The sequence below is a fragment of the Vombatus ursinus genome, unplaced genomic scaffold (genome assembly GCF_900497805.2).
Source record: "Vombatus ursinus unplaced genomic scaffold, bare-nosed wombat genome assembly UNPS02009132.1, whole genome shotgun sequence".
In the NCBI taxonomy this organism is placed as follows: domain Eukaryota; kingdom Metazoa; phylum Chordata; class Mammalia; order Diprotodontia; family Vombatidae; genus Vombatus; species Vombatus ursinus.
The window spans coordinates 1,831,049-1,858,859 of NW_020948910.1; the positions used below are offsets into that span (position 1 = coordinate 1,831,049).

A 27,811-nucleotide genomic window follows, 5' to 3' on the forward strand; every position below is an offset into this window, starting at 1 on the left:
TAAGCAGTGATGATTCAAATACAAGCAAAAAGAAAGTCCCCATCCTCAAAGAACTTCCATTCTAATGAGAGAAGAAAACACCCAAAAGAAGGGTATAAGGCAGCAGAGAGTAAGGAAGAATTGAGGAAGGCAGGTAGGTAGAACAGTGAGAAAGACCAGGAATTAAATCAGCAGATAGAACCATGTTCATAGAAGCAGAGGAAATAGGTTTTGTCAGCTGCTACGAAAGTTCAAGCAGTGTGGGCACTGGCCAAGGTCACTGGTGATCTCACAGAAAGGTTTCAGTAGAACGTCGGGAACAAAAAAAAAGCCATTACAGGTGCTGAGGAAGAAGTGGAGGATGAGGAAGCAGAGTACAGACTTCGTTTTCTGAAAGTTTACTAGTGAAGGAAAGGAAAGATGTAGGACAACAGCCTGAGGTACTGACAGGGTCAGGGAAGGGTACCTGAGGATAGATGATGAGCATTCTTGTAGACAGTGGGGAGAGAGAAATTGAAGCTTTCCACCCCCTTCACTATCTCTTTCCTCTTTTCGTTGCTACTCTCCATTTTTTCTTTCCTGTCTACCTTCTCTGCCTCTTTCTGTAGGTTTGCGGGAATACCCAAGCATTTCTTTCCTTACCAGTACACCTGGTGCTCAGGGCTAAGAAAGTTGCTGTCCCCTAGCTTAAGACATTTTACTAAAGCCTGAAATCAAATCTAAGTTATTAATACAGATAAAACCTGGCAATCAGACTTCATGCAGTGAGATCTGGGAGGTGATTAGCATAGCCATCAATGAATAAATAGCACAGCCTTTATGAACCTGAATTGCTGATCTCTGACACAGAATACCTGTTCGTTTGGTAGAAGCCTTTTCAAAAGCTTGAGATGGAGGTCAGAAACAGTTATATTTGATGATGTGCTGGGCAGGAGTCAATATTTATCCATTTATTTGTTTTTTGTGCTCTAGCTTTTTCCTTTATTACTATTAACAAACGTGAGAAATAATTGACAACATTTGATAGGATTGTAAAATTACCAAAGGTGCTTGCATATTAGGTGCCCTCTTATGTGATAATTCCAATAAATGTTCTTTAGGGCACACAGGTGGCCCAACATGGCATCTCTTATGAAGCAAAAGGATTTATCCCTTCCTCTCTCCTTCAGCCCACCTCAGACTACTTCCCACCACATTGGCCTCTGCCTCCTCTGCCATCTTGGCTTGCTGCTTCCTGTCATGATGTCCATGTGCTATTGCAAGTGCTTCTTACTGCTGCTTCTGCCTACTGTCTTCTCATGCTCCCACTGTTTTTTCTGCTGATCCTCAGGAAGTTCTCCACCTAGTGGCCACCTCCCCTATTTTATGGCTGAAAAAATGGCCTAAGTGAACCCATTGTTATATGAGTAAATACAGTATTTGATCATTTAATATCTATTAAGTTTTTTTTTTAAATCAAAGAATTATTAGGTCATTCCATCTCCAAATTCAGGATTTTTCCCCTTAAAGAATGTTGTCCAGCAAGCCTTACATTTTAGAAAACCAGTCTTCGAGAAGTTATTTGAAACATGGAAATTATTATTGTCTATACTGCACATTTTACTCCAGAGTTTCATGTCAGGCCTACCTCAGAAACTTAACAGTATAAATAATTTCAAATGGTATCCTCTAGAATGCAGTGATGTATAGATTATAAATATTCTAGTGATCTAAAAGAATATTTTGAAAGAATATTAGAGACCTTTACTTGTTGGGTTATTTGGAATCCAGCGATACTGTACTACATTAACAACCCCATTACCTGATCTGGGAAGTCTATTTGCAAATTGCAGTTTGTAAGTTGGATTTGCAAATCTGTTCTTTATGACTGTACTTACATTAAGTGAGTGAAACATTAAAACCATTTCTGCATTAACTTACTTTAACAATACACATGGCAGTTTTTTTTCAGTACTCCTAAATGACCTCTGGAACTCAGTAGTTACTTCATAAAGCAAACAAAATTCCCCAGCAAGTTCTGACAGACACCAGGCATTTTGGATTGTGAAGAGGCCCTCTTTGGCAGGATACATGCCCCACGTGGTGTGCTCACTATGTCCTAAATCTGGCTGCATTACATACAGAAGATTTCTTGCCAGCAAGAGCCCTGACCCCTTAGTGGGGAAGGATCCTTGGTATAAATGACTCCTTGCCCTTAGGGAAATACTGCACAGATGTGGATATTCACCCACAATGAATCAAATTTCTTTCCAACTTTTTAATCCTTTGCAATTTCAGCAGGCTGATATAAAAATATTCTACTCTTCATCTTATAGGAAAAATACCTATTCTCTTGAAATTCCCAAGAGACTTTCTATTAGTTTCTATGTGGCTTTCATTCTGTTGTTTTTTTAAAGTTGATTAAGGGTCATTCATTGAAGTCACTGCTAAAAGTGATTAAATATCTTTAAGTGGATTGGAAAAATTCTAACTTTTCAAATAAATATAAAGTAGATTGGCAAACTAAACAAACTTCACTCCCAAACAAATACAGATCTAATTGTCTAAAATATTTTAGAAGCTACAGAAGACAATGAACACGAACATTGTTAGTAAATGAAATCTTACGCAGAATGTGTGCCACACAAATATAAACATCTTAGAATGTTTTACATCCACTATGCAGTTTCCCTTCTGTTCAATTCAGTCTTAGTATTCTGTTACAGTTGGTCTAGAGCCATAATAACTTGTTTATCTAGTAGTAAACCCATTGTACTGAAAGGGCTTTTAACTTAAATTCACTTTATGAAGTGTTTGTTTACCCTTTAATTCAACAATAGCAACAACAAGAATCATTTAGTAAGTGTCCATTTGTGTAACAGCACTGTGCTGGATGCTGGAAGAGTACACAGCTCCTGGCCTTATAGACCTTTCTTTTCTCTATGGAGGGAGCCACCTAAGTTCACAACCTTGGAGTCATCCTTGACTCCTGATTCTTTCCTGCCTCACTTTCCAGTACAGACTGAGTTCCAATCCAGCTTCAGTCATTCACTAGCAGTGTCTCTGTGGACAAGTCACTAATCTCTGTGAACATGAATTTCCTCATTTGAAAAATGAGGACAATAGTGGGACTAATTCTCAGGGTTGTTGTGAGAACAAAACGAGGTAACATTTATAAAGTGCTTTGCAAATCTTAAAGCTTAGTAATTGTTTGTTGTTGTCATCTCGTCATCATTATCATCATTAATATTAGGGAGAAGAGGAATAATTAGTTACATAATACCTACTCTGGGCCAGGGACTATGGTAAGCTCTTTACAAATATTATTTCATTTGATCCTCACAACAACCCTGCCAGGTAGGTACTATGATTATCCCCATTTTACAGATGAGGAAACTGAGACAGAGGCTACATGACTTATCCAGAGTTACACAGCTAGTGTCTGAGGCTGGATTTGAACTCACATCTTTCTGACTTAAGGTTTAGCACTCTTATCTACTGTGCCTTATTGTTATTATTATTCAGTCACTTGCCAGATTATGTCAATTATACTTCTATAACATCTCTCATATTTTTCTCTTTCTCCTTCACACACAGCCACTACCCTAATTTGGGCCTTTATCACATCTCATTCAGACTATTGAAATAGATTCCTAATTGGTCTCCTTACCTCCAGTCTTTTGCCCTATCCATTCCATCCTCCACATAACTGGTAAAGTGATATTCCTAAAGCATAGGTATGACCATGTCGTTCTCCTCCATGGCTACCTGTTGCTTCTGGCATCAACTTTATACTCTAGCATTTAAAGCTCTCTGCCACCTGACTCCAACCCATCTCCAGCCTACCTCTCCATAATACATTACACCCTTTCACTCAAATGTTCTCTTTCCCTCCATCTTCTGGAATACCTAGTGTTCTCCGAATCACTTCAAATGCTACCTCCTACAGTAGGCATTTTCTGGTCCACCCAACTGATAGTGCCTCCCCCTCCAAAAAAAAAAAATAGCATATCCTGTATTCATTGTATATGTTTGTATATGTATACATGTTGTCTCCCTATAGAATATAAGCTTCGTTAGGGCAAGACTGTTTTTCTTTGTATCCCCACTGCCTAACATAGTGCATGTCACATAGTAGGCACTTCAGAAATACATACTAATTGGAGTCTAGTAGTAGACACAAATAGCTTTAATATAAAATTAACATCTTTAGTGTGGAGCAGAGTGCTATTTGGGAGTGCAAGGACATTGTTACTAATAAGGGACAGGGAGTTGCATGTGTTTACAGATAGTGCCCAGAAGTGTGCTTAACTTGAAGAAAATATAAAAGCTCTCTGCAATTCCTAACTTTACTTTTTTGAAATAATTATGCAAAATTATAGAAAAAGCAATGAGACAGTTTATTACAACCTGTGGCAGCTGTGATCTTTCATAAAGTTAGATGAGTAATTAAGCGTAATACCAAGTAGCAACTTGTGAATGCTCATAGTACCCAACATTGGCATCAAGCATGTACTTGGACCAGTATTCACCCATCCCTACCAAGCTCACATGCAGCATGACTGCACTAAATTTGATCTGACTGTCACTGTTAGCACCACCAACATAGATAGGCTGTTCAGCATGTGGAGAACAGGTGCAGACAGAAATAAAACAATGCATGCCAACACTTCCCAGCTGAAACTGTTTTGTAGGCCCGAAATTTTATAACCAGCAAAGGGCCATTGAAGGAATTAGTTTCACTTCAAAAGAATTGGAACACAGAGGAGGGCAAGAAAGAAAAGGATTTTTGTGGGGGCATAGAATAGAAAGTAGAAAAAATGAATGAACTGAAGCATCTATATAGAAACAGCCATGGAGTCCCAGAGAAAATGTGTTGAGGATCAACCCAAATATTCCTAGTCATTCCAATTGAAAATATAATCCATCTTCCCTAACTGCCTCCTTGGCCAAAGCATCAGTGAATAGTAAGGACATTTAGTTTGTTTGTCGAGATTGTTTTCACTAGGAGATGAAAGTGTTATTTGTGCTCAGTTGTGAAGGTCAGTGATTTACCTATGATTGAGTTGACACTCACAGGAATTGTCAGAGCTCTTGAGAGGCTTCATGTCCCTTATGTCACTGTTATGTTACTCCAGGCTGTGACCACAAGCAGACAGAGCACCCTCATCTCTTATGATAAAGATAGTTGCCTCTGCTAGATTATTGGAGGGAAAGGTCAGGACTACACAATAAACAGAATAGTCTGTGAAAACAATTTCTTTCAAGGGCCTGCAGATAACAGCAGCAGCAGCAGCATAATGTAATAGAAAGCATTGAGCTTGATGTCAGGAGAGAGCTGTGTTCAAATCCTTCCTCTGATGTACACCAGCCTTTGTTACCCTAGGAAGTCATTTACCCTTTGTGAGCCAGAAGTTTCCTTATCCCTTAAATGGACATAATCTTATGTCCTTCTGTAGTACCTCTGTCATATCTGTTGTGAAGGTTGAGTTATGTTTTTCATGATTTCACATGTATAATTGATATCATATTGCTTGCCCCCTCAGTGGATGGAGAAGGGGTGGGAGGGAGAGAATTTGGAACTCAAAATTTGAAAAGAAAAGAGTGCTAAAGATAAATAATAATTTTCTTAAAGAAGAAAATGAAAGTCAAATGAGGTCATATCTATGAAAACATCTGCTATTATCACTGTTAGGAAGAGTAAGGACCAAGAAAAATCATGCATGGTACTAGTACCAATGTCTTCTGCAGTAGCTTTTTAAAAATTAAAATTTGATGGCTTTGGACAAAAGTAGTAAGAGCTATAGCAATGATTGAAACCTTGTTTTTAATAATAAAACCATCACCCTTTCATGATATTACCAATGTCTAAAGACTTTATCAATCATGACTCTTGTCATAGGTTCCTGTTCACATTCTTTTAATTAGGTCATAGTTTCATTAAATCAATACAGAATGTCCCAGAAATCTCAGTGCGGTTTTAAGCTTTAATAACTTCAGAAGCATAAATATTACAAATTTACCTCCCAAAGTTGAAAGGTTAATTCTTAGATTTTTAAAAAATACTGAGTTTCTTATTAAAATTCAGTCCTTTATAACTATCTCGTGTTACACATCACTATAACAGATTTTCAAATTTTGTAAAAACTTTCATTATCTACTGCTCAGTGACTGAAAAGATTGCATTTGTAATCCTAGGTTCAATATCATCCAAAAAGTGAGGTTTTAATACATATACAGCAGTTTTGATATGGCACCACAAGAAAAAGTCTAATGGAAATAGATCATGTGAGTGAGATGGACAAACAAGAGGACCTCCTCTGTCAGTCCACTGGTCTGAGAAAGTGATGTCCCACAACTATCCCTCATACCATGCCTAATGACAATGCGCCCCATTTAAATTTTAAATTTAATTTAAATTAAAATTGTTTAAATTAAGTTTTTTATTTTAAATTGTGTTTAAATTAAAATTGTGTTATTCAGAATTCACTAAGTATAAAAGAAAAATAAATTTTCAAATAGTATATTTTGTTAGTTTGATGCTTTTATGCTTCTGAAGTTATAGTTTAAAACTGCACTAAGCCTTGTGGGCATCCTTTATACAGCTGAGGCTCGAACTCTTACTAGGGAAAGGGTAATTTAATCATGCTGAATAATGTAGACTGTTTCAGCAGTATTAATAACCACTTTTTAATGTAACATCATATCAAACTTTTTCAGATAAATTCAGCCATGCCAGTCCCCTCTGAGAAGGAGTGGGATGCTGTTGAAAGAGCCCCACTGGGTTTAGAATTGGAGGGTCCAGGTTGAATTCCAACTTTTCTTGCTACTGACCATACATGACATTGGGCAAGTCTCTTTACTTCTTTGCTTCTCAGTTTCCTCAGCTATAAAATTAGGCATTGGACAAGATGATTTCTGAGGTCCCTTCTAGATGGATGTGAAAATCTCTGATTCTAAGGAGAGCCTGATTGCCCTTTATTAGATGATTTCTCTCTTACTCCCACATCTGTGTCTTAATTGGACCACTAGCTTCCCCTTTCTAAACCATCCTCTGTACAGTTGCAGAGGGAGTCTTAACCAAGGCATAAGTCAGCCTATAGTATAGCTTTGCTCAGGAAGCACCAAGGACTCCCTATTGTCTCTGTAATAGAAGACAGACTCCTTCACTTGAACATTTAAAGCCCCTCACAATCTTGCTTCATCTTCCCCTCTTAGGTTTACTGTGCATCGTCCTGCTCCAGCCAAATTGGCCTGCTTACTGTCCCCAACGTAAAATTCCATTCCTTCTTCTAAGCCTTTGCATAGGAAAATACTCCCTCCTCACTTCTCTCTCAAAGCTCATTTTTCTCTAGTTTTTGCTGTCCCCCTCCTAAAATGATCATGTATATGCTTTTCTGGTTTACATGTTGAATCCCTCCAGTAGAAAACAGGTTGCTTGAGTACAGTGACTTATTTTTCATTTTGTCTTTATGTACCCAAGGCACTAACACAGTCTTGCAGATAGTAGTCATTACTAAGTCTGTGTTGGATTGGATGGATTGGATTGAATTACTTTCTGTATCAGTGAAATGAGAGAAAATGACGTTAAAGACAACTGGTGATTTACAAATTTTGCCCTCCTTTCGAAAAACCAACATAGAAGACTTCTGTTTTGCTGTTTCAGTTTTGTAGATATCTGATGTTTATTTATGTCTATCCACAATGGTGACTAAGTTTAGAGAGACTTATCACTGTTTGGGCTTCAAAATGATAAATTCTTTTGGCTATAGCAACTCTCAGAGACCATCTACTGAGTCTGCTTCAATGAAATTATATATTCCTTGAATATTTTTAAGTGGATATTTTTAAATTTTGTTTTATTGATGTCTTTTATTTCTATATTGTAGTCATTTCCTACTCATCTACCACCCCTATCCCCAGTGAGCTCCCCATTGTGAGAAAGGAAAAAAAGCAAAAACATCCAATGTAGAAATCTTGTCTGAAAATGTAGATGCTGTTCTGTCCAGTGATTCCCCTTCCTCTGTGCTGTGGGAGAAATGTTTCATTCTCTTCTCTTATTTTTTCCCATTAATAAGAATTCAGCTTCCTTTTGTGGATCTTTTTATTTTCTATCTTTTTATTTTTTATTATATTTGTTTACTATATTTTTATAGTTATTTAGTATGTTGTTATTTTGGTTTTCCTCATTTTTCTCAGAACTCCAGAGTTTCTCTGCTGTATTCCAAATGTAACTTGCCAGTTACAGTATTTTTTCACCCCTGTTGCTGTTTATATCAGGGTTGATTTTATTTTAAAATAAATTTTGTTTATATACTCTGAGACCCTGGAGTAAAAGATGTACTTTTAAAAGTCTCATTTATTTTAAGTAATAGAGGTGATTGCATTCTGTTCACTTGAATTTGCAATCACTGATGCTCTTTGCCTAGGTTAACCTGCTTTAAGTATTCTGATTCCTGAGCTGAACTATAGGAAAGCGTCCTGGAAATTGTGAGTGTAGGAGGCAGTCTTCTTGTTGAACTGTGTTGTATTATATATGGGTATAGAGTCAAAAAAGCTTTGGGCCAGGGGTGGGGAAACCTGTGGTCTTGAGGCCACAGGTGGCCCTATAGGCCCTCGAGTGCGGCCATTTGACTGAATCCAAACTTCACAGAACAAATCCCCTTAATAAAATGATTTGTTCTGTAAAACTTGGACTCAGTCAAAAGGCCGTGCCGGAGGACCTAGAATGCCACAGGTTCCCCACCCCTGCTTTGGGCAGTTCCACCTAATCATGTGTTTCCATTCAGAAGATTCCACTTTAAAAAAAAAAAAAAAAAGAGCTCAAGCTGCCTCAAGGATCAAAGATTGCCAGGAAAATATCTAACATGAGCTTCTATGCATTATTTTTAATGTGAAGAAGACATTGTTACTGTTGCTAGAGATGCTTTCTTTGGTTATAAGATTATAGATTTAGAGCTGCAGTGGGATACTAGAGGTCATCTAGTCCAGGGCTTCTTAAACTTTTCCCACTCGCAACCCCTTCAGTGCTTCTTAAACTGTGGGATCCTGACCTACAGTTTAAGAAGCACTGATGTAGTCCAGCTCCCACATTTTGTAGGAGTAAACTAAAGCTGAGAGATTAAATGACTTGCCCAAAGGCAGTATTTCTAAAACAGATCAGTGGGTGATTGGCAGCCCTTTTTACAAGCATAATTTGCAAATTATTCTGAAGAAATATGAGCAGCAGGGCAAGGACAACGTTTAATTTGTCTTTTTGTTCTCCTTAGCACCTGTCTTAGTTCTTTGCACATAGGAGGTACCCTGTAAATGTTTGTTGAATGAATGAGCAAATAAGGACTTGTCAGACTTGAGAGTGCTATATTTACTGCCTATATAGATCTGTCTTGAAACCTAATCTAATAGATTCCCCAAACTGGCTGCTAATGTCTTATTCCATTTGTGCCATGCCTTCTCTAGTTTGCTCATATTCCCATCAAGGAGGGGAAGGGAAGTCAGCAGTCAGCAAAACCCTCAATCCATTTTGTCCATTCAAACTGGGCCTTAGTTTTACCAGCATTGGAGTGTTTTATCATTCTAATTAATCATGTTTTTATCTATTTAACACATCACAGAGACAAAATAGTAGCTTTCCTTCCTGTTAATGTTTTATTTACAGTAGTAATGTCATATAGTCTGACATTCTGTCCAGATAAAAATGACTTCCATGGATTAGAGCTAGAAAAGACCTACACATCATCTAGCTCTTCATTCACATTCTGTAGTACTTTAAAGTTTACAAAGCACTCTCCTCACAACCTATGATGTTAGTTTGTAGGAAATTAAAAGTCAGAGAGGTGGTATGGTTTACCCAAGGCTACACAACTAGGTAGTGGCAGAGCCAGGATGGAACTTCTAGTCCAATCAGTCCTTCAACAAGCTTTTCTTAACTGCTGACTGTGCCAGGCACTATGTGTCCACTCAGTGATCTTTCTTCTCTACTGCTTGCTACCTGCTAAACTGTTGCCTCACACTGTGTCTTCTGAGGATTTTACTGTAAGGCTCTCACAATAGAGTCACTCCAGATAAAATTTAACTTGGTGATGAAAATAAATTTGGTTAGGTGCCCCTGTTATGATAAATGAGAGGCTGATTCATGACATTTCCAATCTTCATTTAAGATTCTGATGACCTCCACACTAAACTCTAAAAAATATCCTCTTTTGTGTTAATGGATCTCTTTTGCTCTTTCCAGAACCTTTTACTTCCTTCTCAGAAGTCTGAAGCTGTTAAGTACTTTGTCTTCTAGAAAGGCAAAGGGCTGTAGGCTTGTAGTTTTTTGGCACCTATTTTGTTTCATTAGCAGTAGTTATTCGATCTCAGCAAAAGTCCTCATGAAAAGTATTTGTATTTGTTTGGGTATAAAATAAAAGTAAAATTACAGTTATTTTTAAATTTGCAAAACTGCAGTGCTATTAACCAACTTCCTTATCTTCACTGGAGAAGCAGCAAAATGAACAGTATCACTGGCTTGTTTTCTTACAAGTCTTGAGCTCAAATGATAGCACAACCTGCTTTCAGCCCAGTTCTTTCTATCTCTCTCACTAGTATTTTTATATGGATGAAACTCAAAAATGTGCAAATCCATAAAGCACGAAGGATAGTGTGCTCCAAAAGATGCAACAACACTGTAGCAGGTGGTAGTCAGATTTATATGATTATCTGGAACAGCAACTTCTCTTAAATTCCTTAGTTGAATGTAAACAGAGGACAGAGTCATTTACATTGAGCACAAACCTTCTCTTCCCAATATTCACCATATTCACCATTAGATTGTGGTTTTGCAGCTGTGAGATAGTGTCCTGCAACAAAATAGCACTCCTTCCATATTTAAATTTACTAAACTTACCCCATGATTCCCCGATTTGGTGCCTTTACTGTTCTCACTACCTAGAATGCTGCCCTCCCCTACCAGTTTCTACTTGTCTAAATCCTAGCCATTTTTAAGGCCGTCTGAGTGATGTTTATGCCTTGTAGCCTTCCATGATTCTTTACTCGGAAATAATTTCTCAGCTGAACTACCATTGTATTCAATCCAGTAAACATTTATTAAGTACTTTTTGTGGGCTAGACACTGGAACACGAAGATTAAAAATTGCATACTCCCTTCACATAAAGATCATACAGTATGATGGTGTGCAGGAGTTATGATTTGCCCAAGAAAGTATGATAAAATATATAATGTGATAAAGACAAAGGAGAGATCAAGCACCTAAGGAAAATTTGGGTAAAGATCACTATGAGCTCGGGGGAATTAGGAAAGGTTTTAGTGTGATACCTGACCTGAATTTAAGGAAGAAGAGGATTTCAATAGGTGAAGTGATGAACAGAGTTCCTCCCATAGATGGTTGAGACAGTCTGTGTGAATGAACCCAACTTAGTGGTTTAGAGCAGGATCAGAGAACAACTAGGTATTGAGGTTGTTTGTGGAATGTGGAGTGCTTGAAGGGGATTTCTGTACAATAAGACTAGAAGGGGTAGACCGTAGCCAGAATGTGGAATGCTGTAAATGCCAGACCGAGAAGTGTATGTGTGTATCAAGACAAAGTCAAAGATGACTGCCCTCTATTGTAGCTATTTGGCAGCTTGTCTATAAGCATTCATAGTTATATCCTCTATGGTAGCTAGGTGGCACAGTGTAGAGAGTCCTGGGCCTGGAGTCAGGAAGTTTGTGTCAAAGCACCTGGTGCTGATTCTATTCCAGCTGAGATTTACAAGGTAGAGAGGGTCCATTGCTCATACAAAAGTTGACTGAAATTTTCCAGGTTATATGGCAAGAGGAGATTATCCCCCAGGAGTTCTGCCTCCATTGTCCACCTCTATAAAAGTAAAGGAAATAGATTGTCCTGTGGCAATCACAGGGTGGGAGTGGGGGGTCTCTGACTTAGTAATTGCTGGCAAGATTCTTGCCAGAGTCCTCCTTAATAGGCTGATCCTTCACCTGGAAGATGGTCTTCTACTTGAGAGCCAGTGTGGCTTCAGAAAGGGCCAAGAAATGGTTGATAGGGTGTTTGCTGCACAGCAACTCCAGGAAAAATGCCAGGAGCAGAACAGAGATCTGTACACAACATTTGTAGATAAATATGATATGGCAGCCAAAAAGTTAATGCAGTCTTATGCTGCATTAAGAGAAATAACTCCCAGGAATGTGGAGGTGACCATCCTAGTGTACCCTGCTCCCATCCAAACTCAGCTGGAGTTCCATGTTCAGATCTAGACACCATAACTTGATGAGAACAAGCTGGAGAGTGTCTAGAGGAGAGTTACCCTTATGATAAAGGACCTTGAGTCCCTATCTTATGAAGATTGGTTGAAGGAAATGGGTATGTCTGTCCTGCATAAGAGAAAACTTAGGGGGAATGTGGTAGCTGTCTTAAAGAGATTGAAGGGCTGTCATATGGAAGAGGGGTAGGCTTGTTCCATTTGGCCCTGGAGGGCAGAAGCAGGAGCAGCAATAAGTGGAAGTTACAAAGAGATACACTTAGGCTTGATGTCAGGAAAGATTTCCTAACAATTAGAGCTTTCTAACAGTAGAATGGGCTGCCTCAAGAGATGATGAATTCTCCCTCTGCTTAGAGACCTCCAAGCAGAGACTGGTTGACTAGTGGTTAGGTGTGTTTTAAAGGGTATCTTTTGTGTACAGATTGGCCCAGATTGCTGCTGAAATCTCTTCTAACTCAAATTCCGTGACTGATACTTGTTAAAGGTTCAGAACATGTAATTAATGAATAGATTCAAACCAGACTCTTTGTGAGTTATAAACAGCACATGTAACATTAAAGGTTGCAACCTTAATTTGTTTCTTATTGCTCGTAGCATTGAAGTGAGGGGGGCGGAGGTGTCATAGAACCCTGTAAACAAAATGTTGTTATTTAAATAGAAATGCATAGGCAATGGTTATTTAAAAAATCATCTCTTGTGATTTAAGGAAAGAAATCTATGTTTTTATACTGGTAGAATTTAAAAAGTCATCATAAATAAATAGGCAGAGGGAAAAAATAATCCACAGTGATCTATTTCTTTTCATGTGGGAACCATGGGACCGCTCCAAACATTGCTCCATAGATAGAATAGAATGTGAAAATTTTAATTGCACAATTTCCCTTCCTAATATGATCCTAATTCAATCATTCTCCTTTTGCCTAGCACAGCTACTTTAGAGATTACTGGAAATGTTTTCAAAGGTAGCCCAAAGTAAACATACTCACATTACAGAAATCTCACCGAGATAGGGTCATCTACTGACCACGAGCCCTTCCTTATTTTCCAGGTTCAGGATCCCCCAATCACTTTTTCATCATATGTAAGAAGCAGGAATTAAGTCCTACTGGCCCTAGCTTCTTGGGGCTCTTTGCCAGGCAGGGTTTTCACATTCTGGAACTCCTTGTTATTGACCCTTCAAAGCTTGGAGGAGCAAGTGTGCTGGGGCCAGGTAGTTCTGTATTTTTGCAAGGTTGATTTTGTTTTGTTTTGTTTTTTAACCTATCTGGAGGTGGAGGAAGTGCTTTTTTTTTAATTATTCATAGAGCCATCACCTTAATGTGGAATATAGTTCATAGCAAATGAAAGATGGTATTGGAATTGCTATGGTCTTCCTTGAAAATATTTTCATAGAGTGCCCTGGCAGGAAGCTTGGGTGTATCTTTCTAAACAGTGTCTTTAATACTGAACTGTACAGATGAATGAGGGGGAGGTGTGCAGCAGGAGAAGAGCCATATTAATCCTGAAGCATTTACCTTGTTCCCCTCTGAATTTTTTTTACTCTGGGGGGATTTTTTATTCTTTTCCCTCTGGTGCAGATTGCCCTTATTTTTTTTATTCTCTTTATACCATATTGTTTCTTGACAATTAAAAGTTGTTTTGCATTGCCCTTTTTCACTTTTTAAAAATTTTTGTACACATGGACCATGTGCTGGTTCTCCTACTTAACTGCTGTCACTTTTATTCAACAAGCATTTCTTAAGCATCTGCTTTGTGCTGGGACACAGGACAAAAAGGAAAGTATCCCTGCCCTTGGGGGACTTTGCATTATTCAACATACAAACAGGGAAGTACAACAGAATTTCAGGTAGGAGAGAGCTCTGACAACTAGGGGGATCAGGAAAGGTTTCAAAAAGCAGATGGCACGGGGCAGCTAGGTGGCGCAGTGGATAGAGCACCAGCCCTGGATCAGGAGGACCTGAGTTCAAATTTGACCTCAGACCAAACACTTGACAAGCTGTGTGACCCTGGGCAAGTCACTAAACCCCAATTGCTCCAAAAAAAAAAAAGGCAGATGGCACCTGAACTGGACTTCCAGGAAGATGAGGACTGTAAAAGGGCGAGAGGAGTTGGGTGTGTGTATCAGCCATGGGAGGCAACCTGGGCAAAAACCCATAGCTGTGAACTGGAAATCTGAGTGCAAGGAAGAGCAAACCAGCTAATTAGGCTGGAATACAGAAACTGTGAAAAAGCAAGGCTAGGCTGGAGCCAAAGTGTGTAGGGCCTGAAGAATTTGTAATGTGTCCTCGATGCAGTAGGGAGCCCTTGAGGATTCTTGATCAGGAAAATGACCAGACCAGACTGTGGTTTAATATTATTTTAGCCTCTGTGTAACAGTTGGACTGAAAAGTTAGAAAGGCTGAAATCAGGGGCATAATTGTCTTAAGCAAAAGATAATGAGGATCTGACTGAGGTCAGGGGCTATGTGAGTGAAGGAAAGGGGACAGGTATGAAGAGGTGATGTGGAAGGGAAACAGGAAGTTCTCACAATTATTGGTTGTGCTTTGGGAATTTTTTTCACCTTAAGATAATTACAGCCCTCTCTCATATAATCTAGTTCCTCCTAAAAATGTTTATTGTATCAGAAAAATAAAGCACATAAAGACACAAATTTATTCCTCAGTATGGTCTACAAAATGCTTTTAGTGAGGGGCAATTTTCCCATCTATTCAAGGCCAGTCACTTTTTGTGATGAACAGAATGATAAAACATGTTTTTGTTTTTTGTAGTTTTATTTTTGGAAATGTGGCTATATAGCATTGGAGAAGACCAGTGAACACAATGTCTCATTGCCTTTTTGATCTATGTCAATAACCTTCCTTATGTCTGTTGAGGAATTCAGGTTAATATGATTAAGAGTATAAAACATCAGACCCCAGTGGGGAAAAAGAGGAACTCTGCACTTAAAATTTATAAAATTGCCAGAAAACTAGCTTTAGAGCTAGAAAGGACCTTAGAGGTTCTTTAATTCAACCCTTTCATTTTACAAATGGAACAGCTTAGACACACAGTGGTTCTGTGGCTTGCCAGAGTCAAATAGCTGGTCAGTGACTGAGGCTGGATTCAAACCTACATCTGCCCGATTCCAGGTCCAGCATTCTCTCCACTCTGCAGTTCTATGAGTTGCAATAAACACATTAATTAAAAATTGTTTCTCAGCTTTCTGCTCCCCTTCTAATCTTGGTTGCATTGGCTGTGCAAAAACTTTTCCACTTATATTCTAAATTGTCATCTACCAGAGGTTCCCAAACTTATTTGGCCTACCGCCCCCTTTTCAAAAAAAAAAAAAATCACTCAGCACCTCCCTGAAGATCTACTTTCTTTAACCCTTTAATGGTTTTGTTGAAGTTCGTGTCATTTCAACTGTTACTACCCCCCTGGATCGTTCCAGTGCCCTGTGGGGGCGGTGTCACCTACTTTGGGAACCTATGAAACCTTCCACAAGACATCATCACCTGTTCTTGACTTGTCCCATCATCTTTCATTTGTAGAGTAGATTCTCTCTCTCTTTAATTCATCTATTGAAGTTTTCCCATTTTTTAAGGCCCAACTTAGTTACCTCTTCTCCCAAGAAATCTTTCTTTATGCTCTTTCCATCTTCCATTTCTCAGGTGAGAGTGATCATTTACTCATTTCTCATAGTCTTTTGCTTGGGCTTCTTTCTTTTTTTGCACTTGTCTCATTTTCCCTTTATATCATGTTTTCCCCCCTCCTCTTATTAGATTGTAAGATGCTTGAGAATAGTGCCTATGTCCTATCTAACTTTGTAACTCTAGCACCTTAGACAGTGCTCTCTGTACACAATATTTGCTTAATGATAATTTCTAATTGAGTTGGATTAGATTGAGTATTCTGTAGCTACTGCATATATACTTAACTGTTGTATTCCTTGTTGCTTATCCTTTCTCTGTCTTTGGATTGGTGTTGGTGATATATTTTCTCATTTTGTTCAAAGGGTAGCCATTCTACAAAAGTAGAAGCTGTGGTTCGAACTCTGAAGAGAATCCAGTTTAAAAACCCAGGTGCCAAATCACTCGTCTTCTCAACGGTATAATCAATATTTCCTTTTTAATATTGATTTGGCTGTTTTTCTTTTATAAAGTGTTGATAATACTCTCTAATCTGCGTGCATGTGACAGATCCGTTAGCTAAATGTTAATGACTGTTAAGTGATTTTTTTTTTTAAGATTTGGGTCAATCAGACAAATTCTACATGACAGTATGATGGCAGTAGTAATCTGATATCACTTCAGAGAGCCATTCACAGAATCTCAGAGTGGGAAGAGACTTTTAAGGGGGGTCATCTAGTCCATTCTTATAAATGTACACACAGAAACAAGACATGATTTTTATTTCATAATTTTAAGTTTGAGACATTTTAATATTTTACAAATTGTAACCTTCAAACTTAATACACTGCCTACCTACTCTTTCACATAACATGCTAGGTTGATGGATTTCATGTTGTTGTTTTGTTTGTGTGTGTATTGGAGGGGTAAGAGGGTAGGGTGAAGCTGATGTGGTAAATAAAGTACTGAATAAGGATGCTGGGTTTCATTCTATTTCTAAAACAAGTTGTTTCATTTTAATCTCTTTATTCCTAATTCTCAAAGGCAGTTGTAGCTAATCAGTTAAACAATACTACTCTCTAGTGTGTTTTAAACCTCAACTTTCTTTTTTTTCAAGATATAACCAGTTAATATGCCTAGGTGACAATTTTTGGTATCCTTAAGATAAGGCTAATACTTAATAGTAGTTTTTGTTTTATTTTGTGTGTTCCAGTGGCAAGATGTGCTGGACATTATTTCAAAAGCTCTGTATGATAACAACATGGTGTTTTCACAAATCAATGGAATTCACAGATTTCAGGTATGCTGACAAAATTTTGTATGTATAAATAAGTTATTGAAAGGGGACTCTATATTTGTAGAGTGATACTGCTGTTAACCAATCTACTTAGTAAAAAGAAATCAGTCAGCAAATAATTAGTAAGCACCCATCAGGTAGATTGTATAGCATAGAGTTCTTAATTGCTAACCTGTATATAGATCATCAGCTTAAAATTAAAGTAATTAAATGACAGTCAAGTCCCATCAGTCTCTTCACTCACACCTACTATCACCTAATTATTGAGATAAAATATTATCGTCTTGTTTGCGCTTCTCATTTTCACAGGCCTTCTATTTCGACACTTTAGAACTTGAATCATAGATTCCTGGGATTCTAGATGAAAGACATCATAAAGTCCAGTGATTCCCAACCTGTGGACCACTAACCCATGGTTTGCCATGGGGTCCCTGAACCTATATATGTTCACCAAGCATTATCATAGTGATCTTTATTTAGCTCCAACAAAATATGTAACAGGAATAATTATTTTTTTAGTGCATTTAGATATGATTAATAGGAATACAAATTCATTTTAAAGTGTTATTAAATCCATATAAATTTTTTCTCATTATGCAGTTTCTGAGTTATAGGCTCATAATTTTTTTTGTTGGTAAAAAGAATTCCTTATTTTTTAAGAGGTTGGGAATGATTGATCTAGTTTCTAACATCTATATTTTAGAGATATTTAAATTGGACTCAGAGCTGTTAGGTTATCAGTCTGAAGCAGCCCTCTCATCTTTCAGTTCAACAAATATTCATTAAGTGCATATAGTGTTGTGGAGGATTTTGTTTACTTGTCAATAAACAAGCATTTATTAAGCACCTAATATGTGCCAGGAAATTTGCCAAGCTACTAATACAAGCAAAAGGGAACAGTCCCTACTGTCAAAGAGTTTATATTCTAATTGACAGAAGACACCACAGAAAAGAGAGCTAAAAAGTACAGGGTGAGGGAGGCTGGGATAAGAGTGGCACAGTCCAGGGACAGAAGCATATCTGAGAGGATAGTGAAATATGGCCATTCTGTCTGTGTCCTCAAAATGGAGTCCTTAGAAGGAACTCTTCATTGGGAGGAAGCTGTGATGATAGAGAAATGTGCCAGAGTAAGAAGGTCCCAGAAGCTGAGAGAAGTTCAAGGTGGAAATGCAGCACAGTCATGGTAGTCTCAAGGATGTTCTCTACATCTCCAGCTGTATTTGGGTCATCTCTACCTGAATGTACCATCAAGATCTCAAACTTCTGTCCAAAACTGAGTTTATTATGTTTGGAACCTCTTCCAACTTCTTTATTTTTGTCTGTAGAATTCACCCTATTTTCCATATATAAAATTGTGATGTTATCTCTGACTCCTTGTCTTTCATAGAGATCCAATCAATTACTATGACCTGCCAAGCTTTCTTCAGCAATATCTCTACTATTTATGTGCTCCCACTATTACTGTTTCTACCACCCTGGCATAGACTCTAATTGCTGTTATTGTAACAAGTGCTCCTCTTTCCCATCTCTATTTTCCCTTCATACTGTTCTGAGATTTGTACATCTGTATACTCAATCTCTCTTTGTAAATCTGCTCAATCTGCTCTGCTCTTTATACATCAACCATCTTGCCACTTCTGCTTGAGAATCTTCTGTATCTCCCTAGCCTGGTCTTCCTGGCCGCTCTGATGACCCTCTAGGAAGGATGTACAGTAGAGGAAATATCCTCTATTAAATATTTCCTTATCCATCATCAGTGACAAGCCTTTCTTCTTAGAGCCCACTTAGTATTTTGATTAACACCATCCTGATACATCCTATAATGTTATATTACTATAGTTATCATTGCATAGTTCTTATTCCTCTAAGATGGTAAGCTCCATGAGGGCATGTACTATATGTTACCTAAGTTTGTATCTCACCCCAGGACCTAGCAGACTGCTCTGCAAACAGTAGTTACTTAATCTTTTTAAATTTAATTTTTTTTAAGGCAATTGGGGTTAAGTGACTTGCCCAGGGTCACACAGCTAGTAAGTGTCAAGTGTTTGGTCTGAGGTCAGGTTTGAACTAAGGTACTCCTGACTTCAAGGCTGGTGCTCTGTCCACTGCGCCACCTAGCTGCCCCTTTAAATTAAATTTTAAAAATTAAAAGTAGGGGCAGCTAGGTGGCGCAGTGCATAGAGCTCCAGCCTTGGAGTGAGAAGGACCAGAGTTCAAATCTGGCCTCTGACACTTGACACTTAACTAGCTGTGTGACCCTGGGCAAGTCACTTAACCCCAATTGCCTCACCAAAAAGCAAAAAAAAATAACAATAATAATAATAAAATAAAATAAAAATTAAAAGTAAATATATTTAATTGTGAAAATTTAATATAGGAAAGCCCCCTATGAAATATACATATATACATATTATACTTTTTGTGTGGCCAACGTGGTCCATAGAATACTTTTCTACAGCACTGAATTAATTTAGGTTTTGATTTTTTGAAAATGATGCATTTTAAATATTTTACATTTCACAGAAGTTCATTATCTGGGTGCCACAGAGCATCCTGCTGATTTGGAGAATGAGCATCTCAGTTTTCTGTGGTGACATTTGAAATACTTGTCTATTTTTTTTCTTTCAGGAAAACCTCTCAGCATTTAAATATGATCCCAAGATCAATATTTTGCTGCTTCCCCTGCACACAGGTTCCAATGGTTTAAATATCATTGAAGCAACTCATGTTCTTCTAGTGGAACCTATTTTGAACCCTGCGCATGAGCTTCAGGCTATTGGAAGAGTACACCGAATTGGACAAACAAAGTAAGACTGAAAACAAAGTCAAGCACTTTGACTTTAAATATTTAGAAAACTAAATAAATAATCCAACTCTTTCTCTAGACTTAGGCTGTATGGTTCCAGAGGGCATCTGTTGCCTTGAAGCAAATTTCATTTAGATATAATTTTTTCATATTTATTTAGTTTTAGTTTTCAACATTCACTTTTATAAGATTTTGAGTTTTAAATTTTCTCTTGCTCCTTCACCTCCCTCTCCAAAAGACGGCATGCAATCTGATATAGGCTATACATATACAATTATATTAAACCTATTTCCACATTAATCACGTTACAAAGAAGAATTAGAACCAAAGGGAAAAACTATGAGAAAGAAAAAAAAGAGAGAAAATAGTATGCATCAATCTGCATTCAGACTCCATAGCTCCTTTTCTGGATGTGGATAGCATTTTCCATCATGAGTCTTTTGGAGTTGTCTTAGATCTTTGCATTGCTGAGAAGAGCTAAGTCTATCAAAGTCAGTCATCACACAATGTGGCTACTACTGTATACACCGTTGCCTGGTTCTGCTCATTTTACTCAACCATCAGTTCATATATGTCTTTCCAGATTTTTCTGAAGTCTGCCTGTTCATCATTTCTTATAGCACAATAGTATTCCATTATATTCACATAACAAAACTTGTTTAGCATTCCCAAATTGGTGGATATCCCCTCAAGTTCCAATTCTTGACCACCACAAAAAGAGCTACTGTAACTATTTTTGTATATGTGGGTCCTTTTCCCATTTTTATGATCTCTTTGGGATATAGACCTAGAAGTGGTATTGCTGGATTAAAGGGTATGCACTTGGGCCTACTTCCAAATTGCTCTCCAGAATGGTTGGTTCAATTCACAACTCCACCAACAATGCATCAGTGTTCCAATTTTCCCACATCTTCTCCAACATTTATCATTTTCCTATTTTGTCATGTTAGCCAATGTGATGGGTGTGATGTGATACCTCAGAATTGTTTTAATTTACATTTTTCTAATCAATAATGATATAGAGCATTCTTTCATATGACTATAGATAAACTTTAATTTCTTCATCTGAAAACTGCCTGTTCTTCTTCGTTGACCATTTATCAATTGGGGAATGACTTGTATTATAAATTTGACTCATTCCTCTATATATTATAGAAATGAGGCCTTTATCAGAGACACTGTTGTAAAAATTGTTTCCCAGCTTTCTGCTTCCCTTCTAATCTTTGTTGCATTGGCTTTGTTTGTGCAAAAACTTTTCAATTTAATGTAATCAAAATTATCCATTTTGCATTTCATAATTCTTTATCTCTTGTTTGCTCATAAATCAGTTAGATATATTTTTAATAGAACTTCCTAATATTTAGAACAGTCTCAACATGAAAATGGGCTGCCTTTTTCAGTAATGAGTTCTCAAGGGGGCAGCTAGGTGGCGCAGTGGATAGAGCACTGGCCCTGGATACAGGAGGACCTGAGCTCAAATCCAGCTTCAGACACATAACACTTACTAGCTGTGTGACCCTGGGTAAGTCACTTAACCCCATTGCCTAGCAAAAAAAAGAAAGAAGGAGAGCTAGGTACTCTGAGTTTTTTTGGAAGAGCCTCTGAAAATTCCTATATTCTGCCATTTCGGGGCAGCTAGGTGGCGCAATGGATAGAGCACTGGCCCTGAAGTCAGGAGGACCTGAGTTCAAATTCGGCCTCAGACCAAACACTTAACACTCATTAGCTGTGTGACCCTGGGCAAGTCATTTAACACCAATTGCCTTAAAAAAAAAAAAAAGGAAGTAATGAGTTCTCAATCACTGGAACTGTTCAAGCAGAGGCTGGATTATCACTTGTTGGTAATATTGTAGATGGTATCTGTGCTTTAAGAAACAATTGTGATAATTGACCTTTGAGGCCCCTTTTAACTTTGTGCTTCTTTAACTTGTGTTAAAACAGTCTGAGAGCCTTTTAATTAGAAAGCCAAGAAGACTCTCCAGGGGTCCTTTAGAGCTCCTTTCCTTATCTGTAGTGTGGGCAATGCCGATACTTCCCCTGATTGATCCTCATCTTCCTAATTTTTCAAATTATCCTCATCCCTTGGATCCCCAAAAAGTTTGTCAGCTGGGGCTGGAAAGACTGGAGTTGGCAATGAAATTGAAAGCAAACACCATAATTTGGGTGAAAGTTGACAATTTGTTAACTGTCCAGACTACATATGAAAGAAAGTAGATCAAATTCAGATGAAAACAAACAATTCTCCCTCTCAACTTTTGCCCTGAGGAAAAGGCTAGCCTCTATCTAGGTCAGATCTAAGGATCTGCTAGATTTAGACCAGTGCACAAAGTGAATCTTGTAACAAGAAGATCTCTCTTCAGTTATACCTGGATATAAATATCAGATTGATGATGTTGCCCAATGTTTTTTTCTCAGTACAATACATATTTACAAAAATGCATCCATAATGGGCATTTTAATTGCAATATTATTAAACCAAGCAACGTATATGTGTGTTTGGCCTTTGGAAGTACTGGGCATGTAACAGAAGCCCAAAAGGTTGGCAACTCATGGCTATTAAAAAAAAAGGAGGAGGAGTGACCCTGGGCAAGTCACTTAACCCAGATTGCCTTGCCCCTCCCCCCCAAAAAATGAAGATTTATTTTGGGGCAGGTAGGTTGTGCAATGGATAGAGCTCTGGCCTTGGAGTCAGGAGGACCTGAGTTCAAATCCAGCCTCAGACACTTGATACTTACTGGCTGTGTGACCCTGGGTAGGTCACTTAACCCCAATTGCCTCACCAAAAAGCAAAACAATAAAATAAAATAAAAAAGGAGGAGGAAAAGGGATGTCAGTAGGATAGAACTATGGTAGAATAATGTTTCTTTTCTTCAGGTATCTGGGATCAAAGTTCAGCCTCAGGCAATTACAGATTAAAGGCCAGGTCTACATGATACCCTTTGAGTATTAGGGTCTTAGTAAATGCTTGTTAAATTGAATAAAGTTTTAACCTAGGGCAGGTTTTTCTTCCTTCCTTTCCAGATCATAGGGCCTAGACAGGAATCCCTGGATAACCCCACAACAAGTAGGTGTGTCTGCCTGTCTAAAAATTAGGACCAGTCAATTTTCAAAGTATGGGATCTAATTTTATTTTCTTTAGTTTTATTTTTGTTTGGGGGTGGGGGTTGGGAAGGGGTCTAATTTTAGACAAAAGACCAGCGGGGCAAGAAAATTTAGTGTAACAATGCTATGATAATCTTTTACATGAAAGGAATATGTTCATAGCTAAAGCCAATTTACTAAATAATTATTTTAAACGTAATGAACAATGAAAAAATACAAGGGGATGGCAGGCTTCAGAGCTGAATTTTTTTTTTAAACATATTACTTTTCACTTCAGATTCTTGTTTGTACTCATTATGTATTCTGTCACCATCAGATTATGGAATATTAGAATTATAAGGGATCTTAAAGGTCCTCATTTTGGAGAAGTACCAATGGGCATTTATTGACACTGAGTCAAGAAGGCCTGGATTCAATCCCACTTTTGATACCTCATTGCTATGTTACACTGGGCAAGGCGTTTAACCTCACTGAGCCTCAATTCCTGCTTCTGTAAAATGAGTGTAAGAAGAGCACCTACCTCACAGGGTTTCAGGAAGATCAAATAATATGTAAAGCACTCTAAAAATGGAGATATTATTATCATTATTATCAATAGTAGATAAGAAAGGTTCAGAGAAGTGATATTTATTTACAGTTACACGGGTAGCAAATACCAGAGCAGGGCCTCAGACTTCTATCTTCTGACTCTAGATCCAGCAATTGTTCTTTTGTTGTCTAAATTGTTCATTCTAGGAAATGACAAATAAAGTTAGATTTTAAATCCTGACATTTTTCAAGAGAGGAAACATGAAATTTCAAAATATATGCATGTTGATTTTCCATTTATTTTATGTTATCATTAATAAAAAGAAGTTTTATAGCCTAAAACCAGAATAGTTCCCCATTTAGTCATTTTGACCAATCTCTTCCCCCCCAAAAGAGTTTCAAGCTGACATCTCCAGAAAACTGACAGTGCCATTGGCAGAAATGGGGAAGCTGGTAAAGGAGAGTCAGTTTTGAAAGGAAGGGTGCTAAACTTGGTTTAGACGTTTTTTATACAAATCACTTCCCTTGAGCAACTGACAGTAGTACTGTGCCGGAAAAAAGTTCTCTAAGTGTTCCCCCCTCTCTTTTGACATTAACTTAAACTCTTTCTATGGACATTGCTGTGACAACAGACTATTATAAGACATTTATTTCCTATATAAATAATATCAGTTTCTGTTTAGAAATTTTTGCTATTTCCTTAACTGTTATGCACGTTAGTATTTTGCTTTGACAGTTTAAAGAATGACATGCAATATTGATTCGTTAGTGACTAATTAGTTTTAGTTAGTATGTTTATTACATTTTAACATGAAGCTTGTGTTATAGTATATAGAGAGCAGGCCTTTAGCCTAGAAAACCAGGGTTCAAGTCCTGCATCTGACATATGCTAGCTGTGTGACCCTGGACAAGTCACACAGTCATCCAAGTAACTCTAAAGCTATAAATTACAGAAAAGGTATCAATCTATATTGATTGGTAAAGGGAGTTTCCTCTCCTGGGAGTTCCCTATACTAACAAAACTACCGATGCAGTCTTTATTCCTATCCCTATGACATTTTCATTTTTATTCATCTTATAGGCCTACCATTGTTCACAGATTCCTAATTAAAGCAACTATTGAAGAAAGAATGCAGGCAATGTTGAAAACGGCTGAGAGGAGGTAACAATGATCAGTTAAAAAAAACAGTTTTGTCAAGCATACATATGTGTGTGTGTGAAGAAGCACAAATTTAAGACTTCTTTATTTGGCATGACTAATTTCATTAAAAGAATCATTTATAAATTGCAAAATAATTCATCTTCATTTAACCTGGAAGAAGAGCAGTTATTATGTCTCCTCTAATATATTTTCACATTTAATTCACAAACTTAAAACATATGTGCCTTTTAAATGCAATATTACATGCAATATTAAATATATTAAAACTCTTAACTATATTAAAACTCTTTGTTTTAATGGAGGAGAAAAACTGGTTACACATTGGTTTCACTTTAATTTTGAATTTTAAGTCAAAACATAAAATAATAAATTGGAAATATATGTTTATATTTATAAATTGATTAAAATGTGTATTAAAACTATCAGATTATAAAGCTATCCTTGATCAATTTATAAGTGAAAAAAATATTTCTGCCTCCCAAAATTGAAAGGCTTAGCCTAGTATGGATAAATATGAACACTTGTTTTTTGTATGTCTAATAGTCATATACAAAAGGGAGAGTGTGAGCATAGAATTCAGCTATTTATTGTTAACAGCAAAAGCTACTGTACCATAGTAATAAAACTTGATTTGGTCAGCAAACGATTCCAATTAGGGAATTATAAAACTTCTTAACACTTGTACCATACGTTTTTCCTCTTCAAAGTCCTTAACAAGCATTAACTGATACCTCACGACATCCCTGTATGATAGGTCTGATTGGAGAAAATCCAAGAAGTAGAATATTGCCTTAAAAGGGGTAATTTCTGTGGAGTGGCTCTGCTGAGCAGAATAGTGATTTGAAGCCAGAAATTGTTTTCTTCCATTAGAAGTCTAAAAGGAAGAAAAGAGGTTACCACATCAGTAAAATAAAAGTTAGCTTTAGGCTTCAGTTTTACTTGTTTTTTGTTGTTGTTGTTGTTGATTTCTCATTACTAATCATCTTTGATTTATTTAAGAATCCTCAGAATAGAAAACTGTTAAAATTCTCTGAGACAGTTTAACTTTGGATAGTGAGGAGACATGGTCCAAGCCTCACTGATGCCTTTTAAACTCCTCATAGAACATTTTCAAAAAAGAGACTACAACTAATAAATAGAGTAGTGTGTACTGCTTTTGAACAAACAGTTATCTTACCACCTAGATTCCTCTAGATATGCATTGGAGTATAGATAGCAGAAGTTTTAGAATAACTCTTTGCATTGTGTGCTATTTATTACATAAACAGAATTTCTTTCCCAAGGGAATTGATTTTGGCTAATCTCACTCTGCTCTCTAAAATTTCTACAGCCATACTAGCTCATCATTGAAGCAGTCAGAGGCTTCAGTCTTGACAGTGGCTGATCTTGCGGACCTATTTTCTGAAGAAACTGAAGACCTTGAATGAATCATACTTAACATACGTTTGAACTCAGAAACTTTCGTGTATTCACAGTCTTTAAAAATAGATTTTAGTGCAAGTGAAGTCACAAGTCATATATTCCAGTAGATGTCACCCAGTTCTATTCTTATGATAGATAAATGCTTCTTTTGGGGGATTTACACCATTTTCTTGTGGTTGGTGAATCCTTTTCAAATCCATACGAAATATAAAGTCCTCTAGTACTATACATAAAATTCCATTTTGGTCCCAAAGAATATTAGTGTATAATTTTGAAGGAGGGGGTCACACTATGCTTTTCTTTTCATTCTGATTAGTTAGAATAAGGGGAAAGCTACAAAACTAACGAGCAAACTAATTTTTCTAGTTTTAAATTGGCCTAGAATTGAGTCAACATAAATGTTCTTTTAGGCAGGAAGAGATTCTAGTATCTTTATTATGCTACTCACCAATCTTCCTCTTAGTAGTATTTTAAATAAGTGGTAAATTATCCTAATTACTAGTATTTAAGTGGATTTAAAATGTAACTTATATAGAAATTGCACAGTAATTTCATATGAACAGAACTCTTCGCACGAAGTTGCTCATGTTGAGTTTTTCCTTTTATATATATATATATGTATATATATATGTATATCTTCCTCTTAAAAATCAAAACACTGAAATCCAAGTATTTTACACATTTTTACAACCCCTTAAATAAGCCATGTTGTTTATGCTGACTTATAAGAATTTAACTTCTTTTCTTACAAAATAAAAAAGAATATTTAGCTAAATTTTATTTCATTTTATACTTGGTTTTATTAGCATGAGCAGTTCTGTTAAGTCTCAGCAGTTCTATTAAGTCTTAAAAATGTATTTATTGTTTACTTAGAATGTTACAAAACTCTTTCTGATTCAGATTTTTTCTAATGTTAAGTTTTTTTTAATGTTGATGTAGTTATGTAAATATTACTAATTATAACTTTTTATGTTTTATAGTTGATGTGATTGTAACCTGATAATATGGGGAGGGTTAAACTGTACTAATGTATTATGTGTTGTTGTTGTTGCCCCCTCTGCATGATGTGACTGTGCTTTTTAATCCACTAAATGTATTTTAATCTATTTCAATTGCTCTTTTCTCCAAATGAGACCCTCCCCACTCCCAAAAAAAATTAGACTGGTTTCTTCTGTTTTGGAACAATAGAGTATCATGTTCAAGTAAGCAAATAATCAAAACATGATATTTCTTCTGTGAAGAATGACCTGGACAAGGGAGTTAAGTGCCTGCTTCCTAGTCATTTGGCACAATCAAAATATTCAAGTTTTTGTTGTTTTGTTCAAGCTCTCAGACTGGTTTGTAATCCACTGGCATCCTAGTGTCTCATTCGCTTTTACATTTAGCTTCTCAGAAAACTAGAGGTGGAGATGCTGTTAGAGCAAGCAGCATATCTGATCAGAGGCTTGAGTGTTTTCTGTCATTCTGGGCTAATAAACAACCCCATTTGGCTTAACTAAAGAAAATCCATTTAAGCAGTCTTGGTGCCTGTTCTTCAAATGAAGTAAAATATGCATGGGCTGTCTTAGCAGGGATCAGAATATGTCCATCAAGGGCATGAAATCCAATGGATGTAATTTAATTATAAGCATGTTTAGGGTTTTTATTTTGTGGTCTTTCAATATTCT

The 27,811-nt window shown here is 37.1% G+C and overlaps 1 protein-coding gene across 2 annotated transcripts in view; it reads left to right on the forward strand.

Annotated features, from left to right (window-relative positions):
• The window catches only part of SHPRH (SNF2 histone linker PHD RING helicase), a 116,962-nt gene extending 90,082 nt beyond the window's left edge, over positions 1-26,880 (forward strand). The window contains exons 26-30 of one of the 2 annotated variants that reach the window (XM_027850653.1): positions 16,214-16,306; positions 17,041-17,127; positions 19,753-19,931; positions 24,642-24,722; positions 26,053-26,880. In XM_027850653.1, the coding sequence (XP_027706454.1) occupies positions 16,214-16,306; positions 17,041-17,127; positions 19,753-19,931; positions 24,642-24,722; positions 26,053-26,149 (537 nt within the window). In that variant the 3' untranslated portion in view covers positions 26,150-26,880. Of the gene's footprint in view, positions 1-16,213; positions 16,307-17,040; positions 17,128-19,752; positions 19,932-24,641; positions 24,723-26,052 lie in introns of those variants that run through there. The other variant, XR_003568152.1, reaches the window with a different exon arrangement.
• Positions 26,881-27,811: the final 931 nt, after the last annotated feature.